Source organism: Alligator sinensis, unplaced genomic scaffold (assembly GCF_000455745.1).
Source record: "Alligator sinensis unplaced genomic scaffold, ASM45574v1 scaffold77_2, whole genome shotgun sequence".
Taxonomy (NCBI): Eukaryota; Metazoa; Chordata; order Crocodylia; family Alligatoridae; genus Alligator; species Alligator sinensis.
In genome coordinates this window covers 943,812-963,284 of record NW_005842016.1, presented here as the reverse complement: position 1 = coordinate 963,284, position 19,473 = coordinate 943,812, and the positions used below count along the sequence as shown (strand labels likewise).

The following is a 19,473-nucleotide window of genomic DNA, read 5'->3' as shown; positions in this document are numbered from 1 at the left end:
AACTATAAAGATAGACCTCAAAAATATATTCGCTATCAAGCTTTAATTTGCATATGTAGCATGGTCTTCCCTGCAGCTGGGAGTCCCATCCGTTCACAAGATTCCCAGCAGCAGGGTGCACTTTGCCCAGCCAGGACTGCAAGTCCCACAACTGCTAAGGACTCTCAGCCCTGGGGGTGCATGAAGCCCCTGGGGTGGGAAGATCACTACAGGTGTGATCTCCCAACCCCAGGGATGTGTGAAACCTTCAGCAGCCCCAGAGGTTTTCACCACATTCCCTATTCTATGAATTACACATTAGATCCCATTGTGCCTCTACCTGCATGTGTTGAGGGGGCCTTAGAAAGTACCCATTGTGCAAGCAGCTAAAACAGTGGTTTGCATTTTAGACAAATCATTGTCATAACCTTTGTCACAACCGAAGGGTGTGATTTTTGTTTTGTGAGTGCTTCGGCACTGCTAAATTGTTCCCGCTAAATTGCAGCTTCTTTGCACAGTGGAGTTTTCTGCTGCAGAGGAGAACCCCTGTGCAAAAGAATTCCCGCCACCAGTAGCTTTCTTTGCAGGGTGCATTTCTTTGTTGCAGCACAGAAATGCACGTTGCAAGGAGATCCCGCCATTCGTATTCAAATTTGTGCCCCACCATTGGCTAGCTCTAAATTATTCCTACGTGGCGGCTAGCGATTGGCTTGCTAGCCGTATAAGAGGCTTGAGTGGTTTCTGCCCAAGTTGGAGGACTCCACGAACACCAGGAGGAGGAGACTTCACGTCTTGTGAAGATCTCTAAGCGCTGTGGAGTCTATTGGACCCAGCGCATTTAAAGCAGGCAACAGGGGTCTGATCAGCCTCTAGCCTCTCCCCATCACCGAGCGCAATCCTCGACGTATCCCTCTTCCCTGTGCACAAAAAGATCCACGCAGCCTAGCAAACTTCGTGTGAGTCTATTCAGAGCTCTTCACTTCGAATCCCTGCATGCAAGTTCCACGGAGCCTAGCAAACTTCGTGTGAGTCTATTCAGAGCTCTTTGGTTTGAGTACTTTCTTTGGTTGGCGCGACGGGCTCGCGGTTTAGAGCCTCCAACCGGACGGGCTAGAAGAGTGTTCACGGGAAGGAACTCTAGTCCACCTCTCATCTTTTCTATCTGTAACCGCAACTCAAGCAAGTTTTCCAGCCTACACTGCGACCATCTTCGGTGTAAGTAAATAATCTTTAAATCAACCATTACGCGTCTGTGCCTAATTCTAGCGTGTCGCCCGTTCTCTCCAACCCCGCGTGCCCAGGCTGCTGGCCACAGCCCGCGCAGAGCACAAAAAGGGCCCGGATTGCTCCCGGCCCGCACAACCTTCACTCACAGAGCAAAGCCAGAGGAGAAGTTTATTTTGAGCTTTTCCTGCAAGAAAGTGCTTTTTCTCATTACAACACAAACCTTGAAAGCATGTTCCAAGTCAGATGCATCATCAAAAGCCTGGCAGAAAATAGTTCCCAGCCTTCTGTCCATATCTTCTACTTGTTGCTTGAAGTTAGAAGCATCTTGTTCAAATTCCTAAGGAATGGCAACACACGAAGCTATTAAACAATGTCCTTGACAAAAATGGCTGCAATCGCTATCTGGCACACACTTCCAATCCATTTCCCTCATTCTAGGAGCTGAAAACACATTAGTTAATAGAAGTGGATCCTCAGTTGGTGTAAATTCATAAAGCACCATCAATTACAATTCAGCCTCACTATCTTATAGTAGCTGGGGAGCTGGCTCTAACTATTTTCAAGTCTCCTTCTGTCATGTGCATTTCTATAGCTTCTCTGATATTGTTTTATAATCATTCAGGCTGCTAAAAATGTTCCTTTTAAGTTAGATTCTGCAAATTAAATCTGTAGGTCAGAAATTCCACAAATATACTTTCTACATAGAAAGCAGACATGCTGTATTTGCTGGCATAAAACATGCACCTTTTCCCAAAACCTGGCTGCTAAGAATTGGGTGCATGTCTTAAATGAAGAAATGTGAGGAACAGAGGGACCAATTTTACCAAAGCTAAACTGCTTGGCCCCACTTCTTAAGCCAAGCGGGCAGCCAGTAACACCTGCCAAGTCAGCTGAGGGCTCACACAGCTTGAGACAGACAGTTTGGTTCAGTCAGCAACATCAGCTGAGGGCATAATCCTGCTGGAGCCAAACTGGCCAGCCCTGCTTCTCAAATGGGGTGGGCCTTCAGCTGACTTGGCAGGCACTGCTGGCTGACCACCCAGTTTGAAAAGTGGGGCTGAACAGTTCAGCTCTTGTAGGATTGGGTCATCAGCTAACTTGTGACTGACCACCTGGCATCAGAAGCAGGGCTGGGCAGTTTGGTTCAGCCAGTGACATCAGCTGAGGCTGTGATTCTGCAGTTGAACCATCTATCCCCACTTCTCAACCTGGGTGGGCACCTCATCCTGAACCTAGAGGGTTAACAGAGCAGCCACTGGCTTTGGCTCACACCCTACTGAGGTTGCCTGTGTTTTCCCTGCAGAAATACCATATTTACCAGTATTTTCAAGGAAAGATATTTTTTCTTTATTCCAGATTGCAAAAACAAGAGGCATATGGTATGCAAGAAAATACAGTACTTTAAACCAAATTTGTGTTGTGGAAATTTTGTTGCTAGAACATACTGAAAATGTGACAATGTTGAGGCACTTTGCATTCTTTTCTTATTGAAGATAAAAAAAAAAACCTTAAAATTTAAGAAAGAAAACTAAGTTTGAGGTTTGTGTTTTTTAAAGGTAAAATAGTTTTGAACTAAAATTTGACTTGGCATACAGTCAAATTTCAAGCTGCAGAATGGAGATAAAGCTACCAAAATTAAGTTGCATAACAGTAATCTAAAAAGATGCCGAGTGGTATGTAATTGTTATATTATTATTATTGCATTTCAGTGGAGCCTAAGATAATGGTTTTCTCACATACATGGGAAACTCTTACACTAAGAGTAGGGCTCAAATTTTAAACTATTAAATGAATAAATCAGGTTAAAAAATCATGTAAGAGGCCTGAGATCAGAAGACACTGCTCAGCGTCCATGTCAGAGCAATTTCTGCCTATTATATTAGTAACCATTTCTTGCCAAATTCCTCCATGTGGAGAAGTTGTTTGGAAAAGTACCAATTTGCATACTTTATAAAGAACGCTTAACAAACACAGATCTCACACACAGCACAGGCACACTAATAGTGTGGACTACAGAAGGCAAACCATAACCAATGACTTACAGGATTGCAACTATTACCTCTTTTGCCCAGTCACCAAGTTGGATAGTTCCTTTTATAAATACTCAGGACAGCTGCCTGTTATTTTTACTTGAGTAAAGCATTATTATGCAGTGAAGCACAATATAATTTCATATAATAACCATACAAAAATTAGTACATTTGCTAACTACAATAGCTGAAGCACAGGAAAGACAACAAACACCAGTTTCAAAGTTTCCAGATAACCTTAATTATTTCCTGTCTAATCTCTGATTACCTGCAAAGAGATTACCACACAGTGGTCACTGTGCCTCTTGCTATAGCCATCCTACCCTTCTTTATTCACTATGTCACTTGAACTTACTAAATGTAAGATTTAGTGATCAAGCCTGCATCCTCTCTGCAATGGGGAACCCTTGCCCTGTTACTGCAGGAAGACTATGGGGCCAGCAGGACTGGCAAGGGGCCTTTTAAGGGTAGGGTCTTTATCGCCTGGGAAAAAGGCTGCTGCAACAGCCAGGAGTTCTGTCCTGGGAAGTAGCTGCATGCAGGTGCCTTAAATTGCTTTGTGAGATTAACTCTCTGTTGGTAAAGGGGGTCTCTCTTTCATTCACCCCTTCAAGGCTGGAGGACCAGGAGGGCCCAGAGCCCCAACTGTAGAGCCTAATCCCCTGCTGTGTCTCTGCTACTGAGAAGCTAGGGCTGAAATTAAGTGGGCCTAGTGCTGAAAGTAGTAGTCAGAGCAAGCAGGCCTGGGCCAAGAGGGCCAGGGCCTAGACAAGTATAAAAAGGGTGGAGCCAAGTGACCCACGGGAAACTACACTCTAAGGACTGGGATGCTTCTTGCAAAATAGGTTGTTTCATCAAGGCATGGCACATCAGATACAGGGAAGCAGTTTGGAAACACTAGGAGGGGAGAAGAGGGTAGGGGGCAGGCTAGTGAGATACTGGGTGTTACTATCTCCTGTCAGACACTCCAGTTTAGACATCCACATATTCTCTCTATGCAGCTATACCTTAAATAATCAGTGCAAGTAAAACTGGTACAGAGGCAGCAACTTGCTTATTAATCAGTATGTCTCCTGCCATTCATGCTTGTTCATTGGTATTAACTTGTCTTCTTGCGTCCAGGTGGAGGGTAAGATGTTGATTTATTTTCTGACTGAGAAAGATGATCTCGGAGAATACTTCTGCCCTTGTACAATACCACTGATCGCCACCATGGCAGCTGTGTAAGCTTTGTATACTTGGCCAGAATTAAGAGTGCCACTAAGAATCTGCCACAGACTAGCAAACTACAAACCAGTCAGTGAAGGCAATCCCCAGGTTAGGTAAATGGTGAAAAGTAAGATAAATCAGAAGTTCCCTTTATATTACATATAACCGTGGACAATATATCTTTTGAAAATATAACTGAGACCTTTGCTTTGTTACTGAAATGTTGACAGGTAGACTACATTACATAGCAACAAAGGTCTAAGGAATAAAATCTCTAACTAAACCCTAACACTGATGCCTACAATGGCTCTTGAATGCTGATTTACCAGATAATGAATAATCATGCAAGTACTGGCTTGAGCTTTAGATATTAGTGTGAGCTGTAAGTGCATCAATCAGTGTATAAAGTCTGTGATACGAGGAGTATGTGGAATACTTTCCTTGATTTTACTGTCAGTGTGTTAAAATGTTCCCAGGAAGGCTTATGCATCCCTCAACAAATCTGTGATGCTACAGCTGCCCTGTTGTTGACCTCCAAGCTAGTTAAGTTAAAGCCAATTTAGGTATGAAATGCAGAGCAGATGTACACTCAGAAACCAGATTTCTTATGTCATCTGACAAAAAACAAACATTCTTCTAATTGGGGATGAAAACAAACAAACAAACCAGAAAATGACATATTGATGGAAGAAGAGACTGAAAACAGCTATACATTTTCTAGTAGACCTGGGATTTTTCAAAAGTTGAAAGCTTTTACTCGTACTTGGTTGTCTTGGAGTCCAGTACACCTACCAAGTTTGTTGTGTCAAGACAATCGTAGCTATGGTCTGACAATACTTTATACACTTCCTGGAACTCTTCATACATGCTCAAGACTTGCTGGCTTAGAGCCTTCCCTTTTATCCCGCTGAACTCTATCTTTTCCAGCTTCATTATGTCCAAGGCAGTTGCTAGGAGATCCTTTAGAGTCAATTAACAAAGGAACCAGTTAATATGTTGATAAACAGTTTTCATAACAAAGTAGTTTCATACTGTGAAACCATGTTGACAGTGTCCTTGACTCTTCACAGACTATCAGCACATTCAGTGCTGATAAGCACTGAAGTTGAACTATCCTTGGCACAACCAGTCTGCAATTCATGTTGGCTCTGCAACCTATTAGCCCATACTCATATCTCATCGTTCTTCAGATGTTTTTTGCTCCAGCATTTTACTTACTCTAGTTCTTGAAGGATGGGCAACAGAAGGATAGTTTGTATTCTTTTAATTTTTGAGACCTCACTCCTAAAAGGGTTGTGCTAATTGTAAAGCCATATTTAAGGTATTTACTTGTTGAAAGATACAAATAGAAGCCCAATGAAATTTTCAAGGATCAAGGTCCTGACTTTTTAGGACCCTAAAGACCTTTAAAATTGGACCCTTAGAAAGTTAAGTCTCACTGGAAGTTGGTAAAATATATGCTTCTAGATACCTACAGCTTAGATCCAAAAAAGGACAGAAGTTTGCAGAGCTGAGTAGTACAGTAGCATTTCTACCTGAAATGCCTGGTGGGAAATCCAGAACATCACTTAGTCATGTGATCTTTCTAAAAAATTCAAGAAAAGTTTTTCAGCATGAGATTTTACCCATCCAACACGCTTAAAAAGTTTAAGAATGCTACCGTATGTGTTTGATTCTAAGATGAGGGGCTCCCCACCCCACCCCTCACTTAACGTGGGACGAAACACCTTATCTTAGAACCAAATATGAGAGCAGTGGGGGAGGCAGTCAATTGCTCTGGCTTGGCTTTAGCCCCTACCCAGGGTCAGGGCCACAGCAGTACCTGCCACTCCCAACACCTGCCAACTGCCTCTGTATCCTTCCTTCTCCCCCTGCCATGCAACTTCTGCTCCCCACCTGCCTCTCTCTACTTTTCCACATATCCTTGCTCTACCCGTAGGCCCTATCCACGCTGTAGCCTGAGGCTACAATAGCATAGCCTCAGCCTGGCCCCAAAGCAGCGGTGCACAACCCACAAGGCTGCTACAGAGTGGGCTGGGATGGGGTTGCATTCCATGCCCCAAACTAGAATGAGGATGGAGCCTGCTGGCACAAAGCAAGAGTAAGGGAGGGAGAGGAGGAAACCAAGAAGCAGAGGCTAGAGGGGAAGTGGGGCAGGGGCAGACACCAGAGGTGGAAAGGGGGCAGGCACAAACAGGGGGAAAGCAGCTTGACTTCCCCACAGCAAGTGCTCCTTACTGCCTTCCCCTTTGCAGCAGGAGTGGGAGGATGAAGAAGATCCCACCCCCAATAATTAGATTCTCTACATAGAAAACTATAGCTAATTAATATTTTTTTCCATGTAGAGAATCTAAATGGGGGGGATGGGGCTGTCTTTAAATTCAAGGTCATTGTGGATTCAGATAAATATGGTATTTAATTATTCTTCATATAAAATACTAATAAATTAGCCCTTGGAGCAAGGATTGGAACCAAAGGATCCTCCCTACCTTGATGAGCATTTTAACCATTAGGTTAGAGTTAGGCTTACTCTTTCTCCTGATTTTAGATCTAAGGAACCTTACTTATTTTATACACAGTGCAGTAACTTCTACAGGATGGTGTAAAGCACACTGCCTCAAAACAACCAATAAACTAGTGGTTAGGGCACTTGAGAAGAGGGAGGGGATTTGGGTTTGAAGCCCCTCAGGTAGAAGAAAAAATGAACCTGTTCTTGCATGGGGCATGGGGCTAAGCATGAGGTTATTGCATAAAAAGTGAGAAGTGGCATCACTACCACCTCTTCTGCCAGAGACTTTTTTTTAAAGAAAATGATGGCCATCTCTGTACTTTGAATGGAGACCAATCCATTAGATGATTTCTAAGTACACATACCATATCAAGCCCCTCACAAAAAACACAGTCAGAAGAATTCTTTAGTTAAGGATCCCAGTCAGGCTAAAGCATGAAGTAGGTGCCAAGCTGCTTAGTCCTGTCAAGACTAAGGTGTTTCTGGACATACAAGGAAGCAGTATTCTAAGCTTAAAAATGATGCTCCTACAAAATGTAGACTCCTTCAGACTAGGCCGCAGAAAATCTGGCATTTTCAAGAGCAGAAATTTGGACTTAAGGTTCTGACATTCACTGCTTCATTTTTGGATTTGACACAAGTGGAACAGGAGTCATTGGGTCAGTTGTGATTTTTGGGGCTGTCCCAAGAGCAACATGGAAGTAGTACAGATAGCACCTTAGTGCTAAATCCAATACTGGACTTACGAACCAATAAGTTAGGTGCTATAATGTCTAACTTTTAGGTGTGTAGCCTCAGAGTGGAATCCAGAACCCTGTGTGAGGTCCCTATCTCCCTATACAGTGCATGGATAAAGTCTGTTGCCTCAGAATGGTAATATGAAAACTTGCACATCAAGTAGGAATCTTTCTAGAATTAGCTAAAAGAGATGTCCCAGGTGGGGATATGTCCACAGTCCTATCCCTCTCCAGAATTTGGGTACCCAAATAAAGGATCCAGGAACCTCTATCCCTTTGGATCCTCCAGAACCTAGAATCTCATCCTGAGGAAAAGTGCCTACAACTGTTCTTTCCAAAAACTGAATGATGCTGTAAGGACCAAATCATAGGCAGTCTTGCCTAGTGGTTAGGCCACTGGGGAAGAACAGGAATCAAGGTGGAGCCCAAATTATGGGCTGAGTCAGGGGTCTAGAATTAGGGACCAAACTACCAGATCCAAAGGAGAAAACCAGAGGCAGAGGCCAATACACAGGCTGAGTTGGGGACCAAATTACCAAAGCTGAGTGGAGTTCCCAAAAGCCAGAGTCCAGAAGCAGAGCTGCACAGGGTCAAAAGCCAGAGCACCAGAACACAGAGGATCTAGATAAGTTTATCACATCACACCTTCAGGCAGAACCATAAGTTGGCCAGCAGTCTGCTGCCACAGGTGGACTTAAATAGAGGGCATCTGCTGTCCCCAGCAGCCAGTCAGGAACACCTACCAGTGGCCATTCGGTTCACCAGCCAGGGTGGGGCTGCCAGCTAGAGCTTCAGGCAGGTTAGCCATACTGGGGAAGAGCAATTAGTTGTGGCTGGGTTGCCTGTTAGGACCCCTGACAAATACACACTGCTTTGTTATAACACAAGGAGGTAGGGTTTCTATCTCCTTTCTGTAAATAACCTCATAAAGCACTAAGTGGAAGACCCAGGTTCAATGTCCTCTACATCCTAACAGGGGCTCAAACTAACATCTCCCCGAAAAGTGTTATTAGCACACAGAACTGTGTACAAAGTGACTGAAGTAGATAGAGTTTTAAGAATATTGATAATTAATTATGAGTTTTGTAATTATGTCCCTGTTCCCAGATCTTTTTCTGTACTTACATACAGTATTCACTGGATAAGCTACTAACACAGTCCTGGGAGCAGAAAACAGAACTGAGAACTCTTTCTTCCTTCTGACTTTATAGTCATATCTTCCCTTTCTCACTCTCTCCCCCTAGCTTCATGAATCTTGCATTCTTTAAGGATAAGAGCTCTAAGTACTACGTTGTGATACACAATATAGGCAGCAGTATGTCTTCCCCCAATCCTGGCCATGTTTTACAAAAAGTGACTCCAAATGCAGTTTGTTTGTGGGTATTAGGCATTCTCTTAGGACAGTTAGTGGAACAAGCCCCACAGTGAACCCAATGAGGATAAATGCAGAGTGCTTCATCTGGGGAGAAGTAACCAGAGACATGAATATAGGTTAGGAGGAGATGACTTAGCCAGCACACTGGCTGAAAGGGACCTCGGGGTTATGGTTGATCACAGTATGAACATGAGCTGCCAGTGCAATGCTGTAGTCAACACGGCTAATAGCATACTGGGATGCATTAGCCAATACGCAGTGAGCAGGGCTAAGGAAGTGATACTTCCTCTTTACTCGGCGTTGGTGAGACCCCAGCTGGAGTACTGTGTCCAGTTCTGGGCATCACACTTCAGAAAAGACATGGAGAATATTAAAAGGGTCCAGAGAAGGGCTTCAAATTGATTAAGGGCCTAGAGGACAAACCTTATGAGGAAGGGATCTGGGACTGTCCAGCTTGGGGAAGACAAGACTGAGGGGGAGTTGGTAGCCGTCTGTAGGTATGAAAGGGTGAATATCGGGATTTGGGAGAAAAACTGTTCACTAGGGCATCCCATGGGAAGACAAGGAGCAATGACTACAAACTGTTACGGGATGGTTTCAGGTTGGATGTAAGGAAGAACTTCTTTATGGTTAGGGTGACCAGAATCTGGAATAGACTTTCCAAGAAGATGGTGCAGTCCCCAGTCTTGGAAGTCTTCAAGAGGAGACTGGACAGACAACCTGCTGGGATCACTTGATCTCAATAGTATTCCTGCCCAGAGCAGGGGGGTTGTACTGGATGACCTTTTGAAGTCCCTTCCAGCCCTTAATTTCTATGATTTCTATGATCAGAGGTTTTCCAGACCACAGTTTTTGGATTTGCCAAATTCCTGCTTTAGGCACCTAAGTCTTTTATTAGATTTTAACTTTAAGCCTAGACTTTGTATAGTAGTCTCTAAATAGGTCCCCTGGCACACATTCACTTAAAGGTGCCATGGAATCTGATCAACAATCACACCTTCTGCCATGCCACTCATGTATGGCAGGAGGCACAATTTTGGGACTGGGGCCCAGTTCCCAATTGCACCCTTTCTACTTGCCAGTCCAAGAGGAGCCCAGGATTATGATCCAGGGCTTCCTTGCACCAGAAAATTGAAAGATCATTTCAGCTTGGTCCAGGGCTTTGTCTGGGACCAGCAATCAGCCAGTTGCTAGCTCTGATCCCCTGGACCACAACAGGGCCAGCTCAAGACCCCAGTACAGTCCTGTGGCTGAAACTGACTATCAACCCCAAGCTCAAACCTGTCATACATTCAATTTAAGATATGGTAAGAACCAGCCATTAAAATGTTCTATGATACATGTAGATCATTTTTATGGCTGGTTTACCATTTTATAGTGTTCACAATATGTGCTAACTTTAACAAAGCCTAACATTCTTTAGAGTTAGCACGTGCTAATTAGAAGCTGGCCCCACAGGCACACAGGAGAGGGTGATATGTGGGGCCAAGAAGATAAGTGCAAGGTAAAGGATATGTAGCTCTGATATACCCATTGTACTGGAAAGAAGCATCCCTGGGTTCTATTTTGCTCCTAATATTGCAAAAACATCCCCACTCTCCATTTCAGTCAGTGACTAGAATATGGATTTTGCAGTAGCCTTATCTTCTGGGGAAAGGCCTTACCACTGGAGAAAGGGCCTAAGCTGTGGCACAGTGGAAAGAGTACGCTGTTGGGAAGTGAGTTTTAAGTTCAAGCCCCTTCTGGATGAGAGGGCTTAGAACCCAGGCCTCCCACTTCCAGGTACAATTCCATAACTATTCAGAGAGGAACTAAAACACTGCGGGGGAGGGTCTTGTTCCTTTTCCCAGACTTAGGTTCAGTATATGCCTACGTGCATGACCAGTACATAAGCTACTGTACGTGCTCAACCTACAGTGAAGAAGTAGTGCCAAATGTCCAGGTATGCAGCTAGAAAACTACCATTTAGGTGCACAATGAGATGTAGAATTAATTCCACCCTCAGTAGCCTTACATTTGCAGTATTATCTCTCAGTTTTACTCCATATTTCTAGATCGAGTTCTCACCTTTACAATCTCAAGTCTTCTTAGAAAACCATCCAATCTTGTAAAAACTAAGTGAGACTGAAAGTCCCATTCTTTCATCTCTTGGTCAGGTTTAAAGTATATGTAGAGATTTTTCCTTCGTTCCTCAAATGTCTGCTTGAAGTGGTTCAATATGCCAAGCACCTCCTGCACTTTACCCAGACTTTCTTCTGTTTCTCCTTTCAAAATGTCTTCTGGGTTCAGGTAGTTCCGAGCCTACAGTGATAGAGTCAGAATTGAAGTTCACCTGCCCCAAGGGTCTATTTTGGGTTTGTTTGGGGTTTTTAATGCTGGATACATTTTAATAGATTTCTTGATCTAAATATTATTTAGAAAATACTTATACAGGGAAATGGTGAGGATTGAAGATAATGTTCATCTCTTATGAAGTTTTCCCAGACAAATCTCAAGATCTGGGAACTAAAAGCAGGGATACCATCCCACAGTTTCTGCCTGCCATGAATATTGCTGGACAAACTCAAATTTCTAACCTATTTGCACTCAAGTTCACAAAAGCTTGTGATGATCTCTATATATCTTATTTAGTTAGTCTATAAGGTACATATCTACCTTGCCTTCTATTTGCAGAGCTCATGATCTAAATCTGGTACAGGACACAGGAAAGGCTTTTCTAAGTAAGATTCTGACATGAAACATCTTGCTTTGCTTCAGGACTAAATACGCCACAGAAGATGGAAAGACAAACTCTACATAGCAACAGACCACAGAAGGGAGGTCCTTCCCCTAAGAATAAGGAGCAGCCTCTCTCCTAAGCTGCTAAATCCAGGAAGCTTGTGGAGATCCACAAGGCCACCTGAATTCTCCTCTTATCCCCTGTTTTGACTGCAGTCCTTCCCAGTTTCATATAATGAGCAAATTTGCTAAGGAAGGTCTTTTTTCCAGCATATTATTATTTTCCAAATAATTAATAAACATTTAAATAGCATTGTATGCAGGACAGACCCCTATGGAATGTCACACAAAACCTCCTTCCAATCTGACACTGATCCATTATAAGTACCCTTTGCTTATGGTCATTGAACCAATTATGTATCCATCTTGTATTGATTTTATCTAGCCCACATCTCTCCAATTTACTAATGAGAAGGTTATATGGAAATTTGTCAAAAGCCTTAAGAAAGTCCCAGTACACAATGTCCTCAGAATTCCCTCCATCTACCCAAGTAGTTCCTTCATCCACCTGACTAATTACTCTGTGAAAGAAGAAGATCAATTGGTTTGGTATAAATTATTCTTAACAAATATATACTGGCTGCTAGGGCTGTGCAAGGCTTCGGACAGAGCTTCGGATAAGAAGAAGCTTCGGACGCTTGGGGGTCCAAAGCAACATGTCCAGGTCAAAGCGCTGGCCTCGTTAGGCTTCCCAAAGCAGTTTAGAGCTTCCGAAGCGCTTCTGAGCCACCACGGAGCTGCCTCGGAGAGCCGGACATAGGGTATAATGGGGAAAACAATAAAATATCTATAACTTTATTGTTTTTTGTCCGATTTGGATGAAATTTTCAGGAGCAGTAGACTCTGCAGAGAGCATGAAGCCTGCCAAGTTTCAAGAAGATCAGTGCAGGGGTTTGGGGGAACTGCACCCCATATTCTTGAAAACAAAACTCCTGTCACGTCTATGTGTTACAACACAGGGGGGGGTCAAAACTGCAGGGCTGGTAGCTCTTGCTGAGGCCACAAAGCCTGCCAAATTTCAAGAAGATCAGTGCAGGGGTTTGGGGGGAACTGCCCCTCAAGCTGTGGACAAGCAAAACTCGTGCCATGAGCAACACTGCATGTGTTAAGGTGCAGCGGGGTGACAGCTGCAGGGATCGTGGCCCCTGCTGCAGCCACAAAGCTTGCCATCTGTCAAGGAGATCAGTGCAGGGGGTTCTGGAGCCCTGCACCCCTAGCTGCTAACAGACAAAACTCGTGACATGGGTGCTTGTGGAACTGACTGTCTCTGTCTTGGGGCATGGGAGACACTAGTGCAGGCTTGGCTCCTAAGCTACTGTGTTACCAGTTACCAATCACCAATCAACCATGATTCACTTAGGGACCAGCTCAATACACAGGACCTAGCTAATGTAGCCAGTTAATTGTGATCAATTAGCACCTACAAAACCAGGCTAAGGGGAGGAAATAATCAATACAGAAAATCAACTGCCCCAAGACAGACACAGTTAGTTGCACAAGCACCCATGGCACGAGTTTGCCTGTTAGCAGCTAGGGGTGCAGGGCCCCAGAACCCCCTGCACTGATCTCCTCGACAGCTGGCAGGCGTTGTGGCCTCAGCAGGGGCCACCATCCCTGCAGGGTCACCCTGCTGTGCCTTAAAACACACAGTGTCATCCATGTCACAAGTTTTGCTTGTCCACAGCTTGAGGTACAGTTTCCCCCAAACCCTTGCACCTATCTCCTTGAACTGTGGCAAGATTTGTGGCCTCAGTAAGAGCTATCACCCCTACAGTTTTGACCCCCCACAGTGTAACACATAGACGTGACAGGAGTTTTGCTTTCAAGAATCTGGGGTACAGTTCCCTCAAAACCTCTGCACCTATACCTTTGAAATTTGGCAGGCTTTGTGGCCTCACCAGGGTCCGTCACCCCTGGAGTTTTCACCCCCTGTGGTGTAACACACAACCGTGACATGAGTTTGGCTTTCAAGAATTTGGGGTACAGTTCCCCCCAAGCCCCTCCACCGATCTTCTTGAAACTTGGCAGGTTTCATGCTCTCAGCAGAGGCTACCATCCCTGCGAGTTTCATCCAAATCAGACCAAAAAACCTAAAGTTATAAATATTTAATTGATTCCCCCATTATACCCTATAGCCAGATCTCCTAGGCAGCTCCGAAGCTTCAGAGCCGCTTTGGCTGGATCAAGGCGGAAACCCGGTCCAGAGCTCTGGATTGGATCACTGCCATCCGAAGCGGACGGATCCAAAGCCGGATCGGATCGCTGTCGACTCGCACAGGCCTGCTGGCTGCTCATGATCAGCTTTTCCTACTCCAGATATTTACAATTTTTAAAATAATTTTCTCCAGTTATTTCCCAAGTAGTGAAGCCAGGCTCACCAGTCTATAATTCCCCAGGTTCTCCTATCTCTCTCTCTCTTTTTTCTTAAAGAATATGCACCACTATTTAGTCACACATACAACGTATGCATAATAGCAGCCAGGGTCTGCATGTAGGCCTCTAATGGATTTGTAGCAAACACAGGCACCTAAAAATGGAGTCAGCTAAAACCTGTGGCTACCAGCCCCAGGAACAGAAATGGGATGCATGTGTCCCTTTTTCAGCCACAGCTCAGCGGTTAGCACATTCATCCCAGGAAGCAGAAAGTCTTGGATTTTATGCCTGCCACACCCAAAGGGAACTTGAACCCAGATGTTTTTCAGCTTCCTACTAGAGCACTCTAACCATCTCACCAGACCAGCCAATGCTCAGACCTGTCTCTGCTGCTTCTTTTGAAAGCGAGCCACTAATGTAGTCACTGGAAAAATGGATATAGGGCAATGCAGGAAGAACTTTCTGCTTCACTGGGGACAATAACTCCAACTAGAATGCAGGCCCCCCTCCTATGCCATAAGCTACCTCACTGAGCCACTGGCTTATGCCTTTCCTCCTGGCCCCACATATCTCCCACATACCTTCCTAGTGTTGTTGGCCAGGTGGCCAGCTTCAAAAGGAGTGCCAAAGAAGACAAGGAATAATAGCTAACATTTGGTGCATTAGTTAAGAGTGCTATGTAGGAAAGCGAGGGTAGATTTGGGTTCAAATTCCCTCTGAGGGAATCCAGGTCCTCTCTCTTCCCAGGTGAGTGTCCCAGCCACTCAGCAATTCAAGGAAAAAAATGAGAGGTCTTTCACTCTCATTTTGTTGCCCAGTGTGGGTGCAATAACATAGTCATCCATGTATGCAGGGCTATATGTGCAAGAACAAAATTCTTCTGAGTGCATAAGTGCCAAAAATGCCCTGAAGATGATTAAAAAATGGTTACTTAGAAAATAGCATGGATACAACATACAAGCACTACAGGAAAAATAAGCTGGAGTGGCCTTAGTTAGGGTGGCCAAAGTCATGGGTTCAAAAACCCAAATAATCCCAATGGAAATCATGAAAGCTATAATACCTTGTTCAAGATGGAATGTTGTGAGCTGACTCCTAACATAAAAAATTCTATGTGCCCCCAGTGGGTTATGGTCATGGTTTAAAACATGTACTCAGCTTACCTGTTGAATCAGCAGGTTGCATATTTCTTGAAGCAGCACTATTATCCGTGCAGGTGTGTTGTAGTACTTAGATGTGGCCCAGATTAAACACACCACATGGAGCAAGGGGCTGACCAATGACTTCACCTCACTGAATTCCACACTTTCTATTTCCTCCAAGTGATGTTGAAGAGGTGTCAGATGCAGGTTAATATCCTGGGCCTCACTCAAAGCTGCATTAAAAAGTAGCACACAAGAAGTGATCAGCTTTTTATATTCCTGGCATGCAGAGATATTACACTGACCACAACTTCATTTCAGATTAACAGGCAGCAGCTGAATTTACAAAATAGGTATGACTGATTTCTTTAGAAGAGTCAACAGTAAAGGGAAACAAAAATAACACAATGACAACAAAAGATAATGATGGTCACTCTTTGGGATCATGAAAAGAAACCATCTTCCAGGTGTTTCTAGTACAAGTCTACCTAGTGTACAGGACACAGCAAACTGCCTTGTGAAGCAATTAGGTCTGCTACATACATAATATACCCTAAAACAGTGGTTACCAACCGGTCAATAGCAATCAACCAGTGGATCCCAGAGCCTCTTCAAGTTGATCCTGGGCTGGGGGGGGCTGAGCGCATGCATGCGTGTGTGCCTGCCCCCCCTGCCCAGCCCAGCAGGTCAGTCAGTGAGGGAAGGAAGCGACAGAGGCCCAGGGGCAAGTGCAGCAGGGGGAGGGGCAATCGAGGCCCCAGAGGTGAGGGAGTGGGGTAAGGCTGGAGCCTCAATCGGCCCAGTCCCCCACCCCCACAGGCCTCTTCCCCTCCCAGCCAGACTTACCTGCTGGGTGGTAGATCTTTGCTTCCTCTTAAATTCCAAAAGTGATCTCCAACCTAAAAAGGTTGGAGACCACTTCCCTAAAATATGTGAGTCATAACAGTTGTGTTCCTGAAGGTTACTAACCTAGGTTAATTTAGACCAAAGTTTGAAAAGGATTTGACTTGGCAGACTGAGTGTAACACAGAACTTACAGCTTCTGTTACTGAAAGAGAAAAAATAGAGGCAAACTGCACTCATGCAGCCAAGAGTGGGACTAGCTGTAAAGAGATAAGCAGCAAGACCCCTTAAATGAGAAATGCCTACTGCTGTTCTGGCATTTCTATTATTGGCAGTACAGCAATAGTACAATAGTACAGTAGGAGAGTAACCTGGGGAAGCTCCAAGAGAACTACTGCATTGCTAGCTCTGCTACTATAGACCATCCTGCAGGCTGGTAAGCCAAGCACATTACAGAGCACCCACAGACTGCTCGGGGAATCCCATGATGGAAGGGGGCAAGGCTCTAGCGGCATACAAAACCAGGTCTGAGTCAGAGCCAACAGTCTTGCCCTAGAGGCTAAAGGGAAAGTTGCTCTGCGGGGAGATGCCTGCTGGTGAGAGAGAGAGTTGTGGAAGAAACAGGCTTCACTCTATTGTTTGGTCACGAAGTTGTCAGAGACCTTTATTTACAAGCAGCTACTGGTGAGAGCACTGGACAGACAGAACTTCCTCTTATCAGTCCCGCATGCCCCCGCCAACAGACAATTGAAGCAAGCCTTTTATATGTTTCAATTCAGGTCACATGACACAAGGTATAACAAGTCAAAGAAAAACTGGTTTGAACCAGAAAGTTGCAAGACAGCATAGACTGTGATTTGATCTATTGACCTCATAGGTCTACTCAGCTCAACAAGGGAAAAAGGGCGGGAGAAAGAGCAGATTGCAAAATAGGCGGGGGAAAAGCAATCATTAGCAAATAGTGCACTAACTCAAGAAGTCAGTAGAAATTAAGGCCTGGGGTTTTCTTCTTCCACAGAGTGAGATCCTACTGTGCCTATTAAGCCACAAGTAGGGAACTGAGGGCTGGCAGGGGATTGCTACCAGTATGGATGATGCTTGTATTACAGTCAGTAGGCTTAGACAGTTAAGTTACTACGAGTGTGCTTATGTTTGTGGTTTGAGTTTAACCAGTGATTTGGGTGGGACCAGAAAGGGGAGAACAGAGATCCCAGTGGTGCCCAAGGAGCATGTGGCTGTCTTGAGTCCTGCCAGAGGGCAGGGGTTTGACTGCAGCAAGAGAGAGAGAAAAGCGTGGGAGAGGCAAAACAAGGGTCAAGGTCCCATAGTCCACAAGGGGTGGAAACAAGACTAGTGAGCCCACAGCCTAGAGAGGGACGGAGATTGGAGCTGGGGGCCCACAGCCTGGGCATGGCAAAGATAAGAGCCCAAGACAGCAAGCAAGGGCTGGAACCTGGGGATCCAGACCTGGTGTAATGGATCTAGGCCAAAGGGACTAGCCAGAGCAGTGGGGACAGAAGCTGAGAAGCCTGTGGCCCCAACAAGGAAGTAGAAGCCTAAGGTGTGGGAAAAGGTGCCCACCTAAGTGATGACTAGAAACACTTGCGAGGTACAGATGTTGCTGTAGGGGAGGTTTGGAGGCCTTGATTAGTCCATAAGGTAGTGAGTGCCCATGGGGCACACGCGGGCCAGGAGGGCCTATCTAGCGAGAAAGAGGGATTGGGAGCAGCAGGGTCCAAGAGGGATCTGCAAATGAAGAGAACATGTTATGGCATGCTCTAAGACTCTTCAGCAGACTCACTTTCAAAATTTCATTAATAATCATAGAAGGCACAACAATAAGATAAAGCCACAGCCGACAAGAGCAAAGGGTGCCTTAGCATGGTGCAGAGGTCATTTCACCACAGGGGGCAACGGCCGCCCCAGGCACTGGTCCTGTTACACTGGGCAAGAAAGGATCCACAAAAACCACTTGTGCAGGCCACAGACTTGGCTGCCAACTGAATCAAAATAATTAGCTGTATGGCAACAGGGCATAGTTCTCCACAAATCAACTTACTGCAGACAATGGTAAAACACTGGAATTTCTCCAGAATCTCAGATGCCAGGGCTTTATTCAAGTGTTTTAATCCAAAATGAATAACATTAGATATAGGGGACCTCTTTTACATTAAGTGATTCCAGATTCCTATTAAAAGAAAGGTAAATGTTAGAGGTGTACCAATAAAGATTTTTGGGGGCGATATCGGTGACCGATTATTGACCAGCCATATCGGCTGATGCTGATCTGATTGCCGGTATGCAAGCCAGCAGCTTGGAGAGTAGCATCTGGCTGGCAAATGTGTTGGGGGAAAGCGACATGGGGGAGGGAAGGGGCATGGGGGGAAGATCAAGCCCACTCGGGGAGGTGGGGAGTGGGGCTGGGTGTGGAATGGAGCTGTAACTTGTCTGGTGGGTATGGGGGCCTCGGAAGGGGGGCACGGCTCCCACTGCTGTGCGCACCCCCAGGGGAGACATGGGGGGCATGTGCCCCCCAGATCTGTGCGCAGGATGAGGGTGGGCTGCCACTGCAGGTTGGAGCTGGAGGCTGCACTAGGCTCTTCCTGGCAACTGTGCTCATGCTGGGCAGGGCAGGAGGCGGTGGCACTGGGAGGGAGGTACACGGGGGCTACAGCAAATTTTGGGGTGGCTCTAGCCCCACCACAACCTCTCCCCCAGCACCGCCACCACCCACCTCTACCTTGCCCAACCCCAGCACAGCCACCAGGAAGAGCCCAGAGCAGCCTCTGGCTTTAGCCTGCAGCAGCAGCCTATTATTGACTGGGTAACAGCGACCTACTGGGTGACAGCGACCACGAGCTGATCACCTTCACCATCCGCCGAAAAGCTGGCAACACGGAACACGGAAGTCCTTGACTTCAGCAACACGGAAGTCCTTGACTTCAGGAAAGCCGACTTTGACAAGCTCAGGAGGCTTGTCAGTGAGGCCCTAAGGGACCATGACCACGGGGAGAGGGGAGTTCAAGAAGAGTGGTTGCTCCTCAAGGGAGCGATCCTCAATGCACAAACTAAATCTATTCCATCTCGGAGGCAGGAGCAGCACGAGGGCACAGCAGCCCCCCTGGCTCTCCAAGGACCTAGCAGACCTCCTGAGGCTAAAAAGAAAGGCCTATAAAGGATGGAGGATGGGAGTCACCTCCAAGGAGGATTAATCTGCACTGGTCCAGTCCTGTAGGGAGCATACCAGGAAAGCCAAGGCTGCAACTGAACT

At 45.5% G+C, this 19,473-nt stretch overlaps 1 protein-coding gene across 1 annotated transcript in view; it reads right to left on the bottom strand.

Moving 5' to 3' along the window:
- DNAH9 (dynein axonemal heavy chain 9) overlaps positions 1-19,473 on the bottom strand; it is a 524,795-nt gene that overhangs the window by 455,893 nt on the left and 49,429 nt on the right. Inside the window, exons 5-8 of the mRNA XM_025202178.1 lie at positions 15,381-15,592; positions 11,134-11,367; positions 5,238-5,405; positions 1,427-1,543 (exon numbers count right to left, since the gene is read on the bottom strand). Coding sequence (XP_025057963.1) covers positions 1,427-1,543; positions 5,238-5,405; positions 11,134-11,367; positions 15,381-15,592 — 731 coding nt within the window. The remainder of the gene's footprint in view (positions 1-1,426; positions 1,544-5,237; positions 5,406-11,133; positions 11,368-15,380; positions 15,593-19,473) is intronic.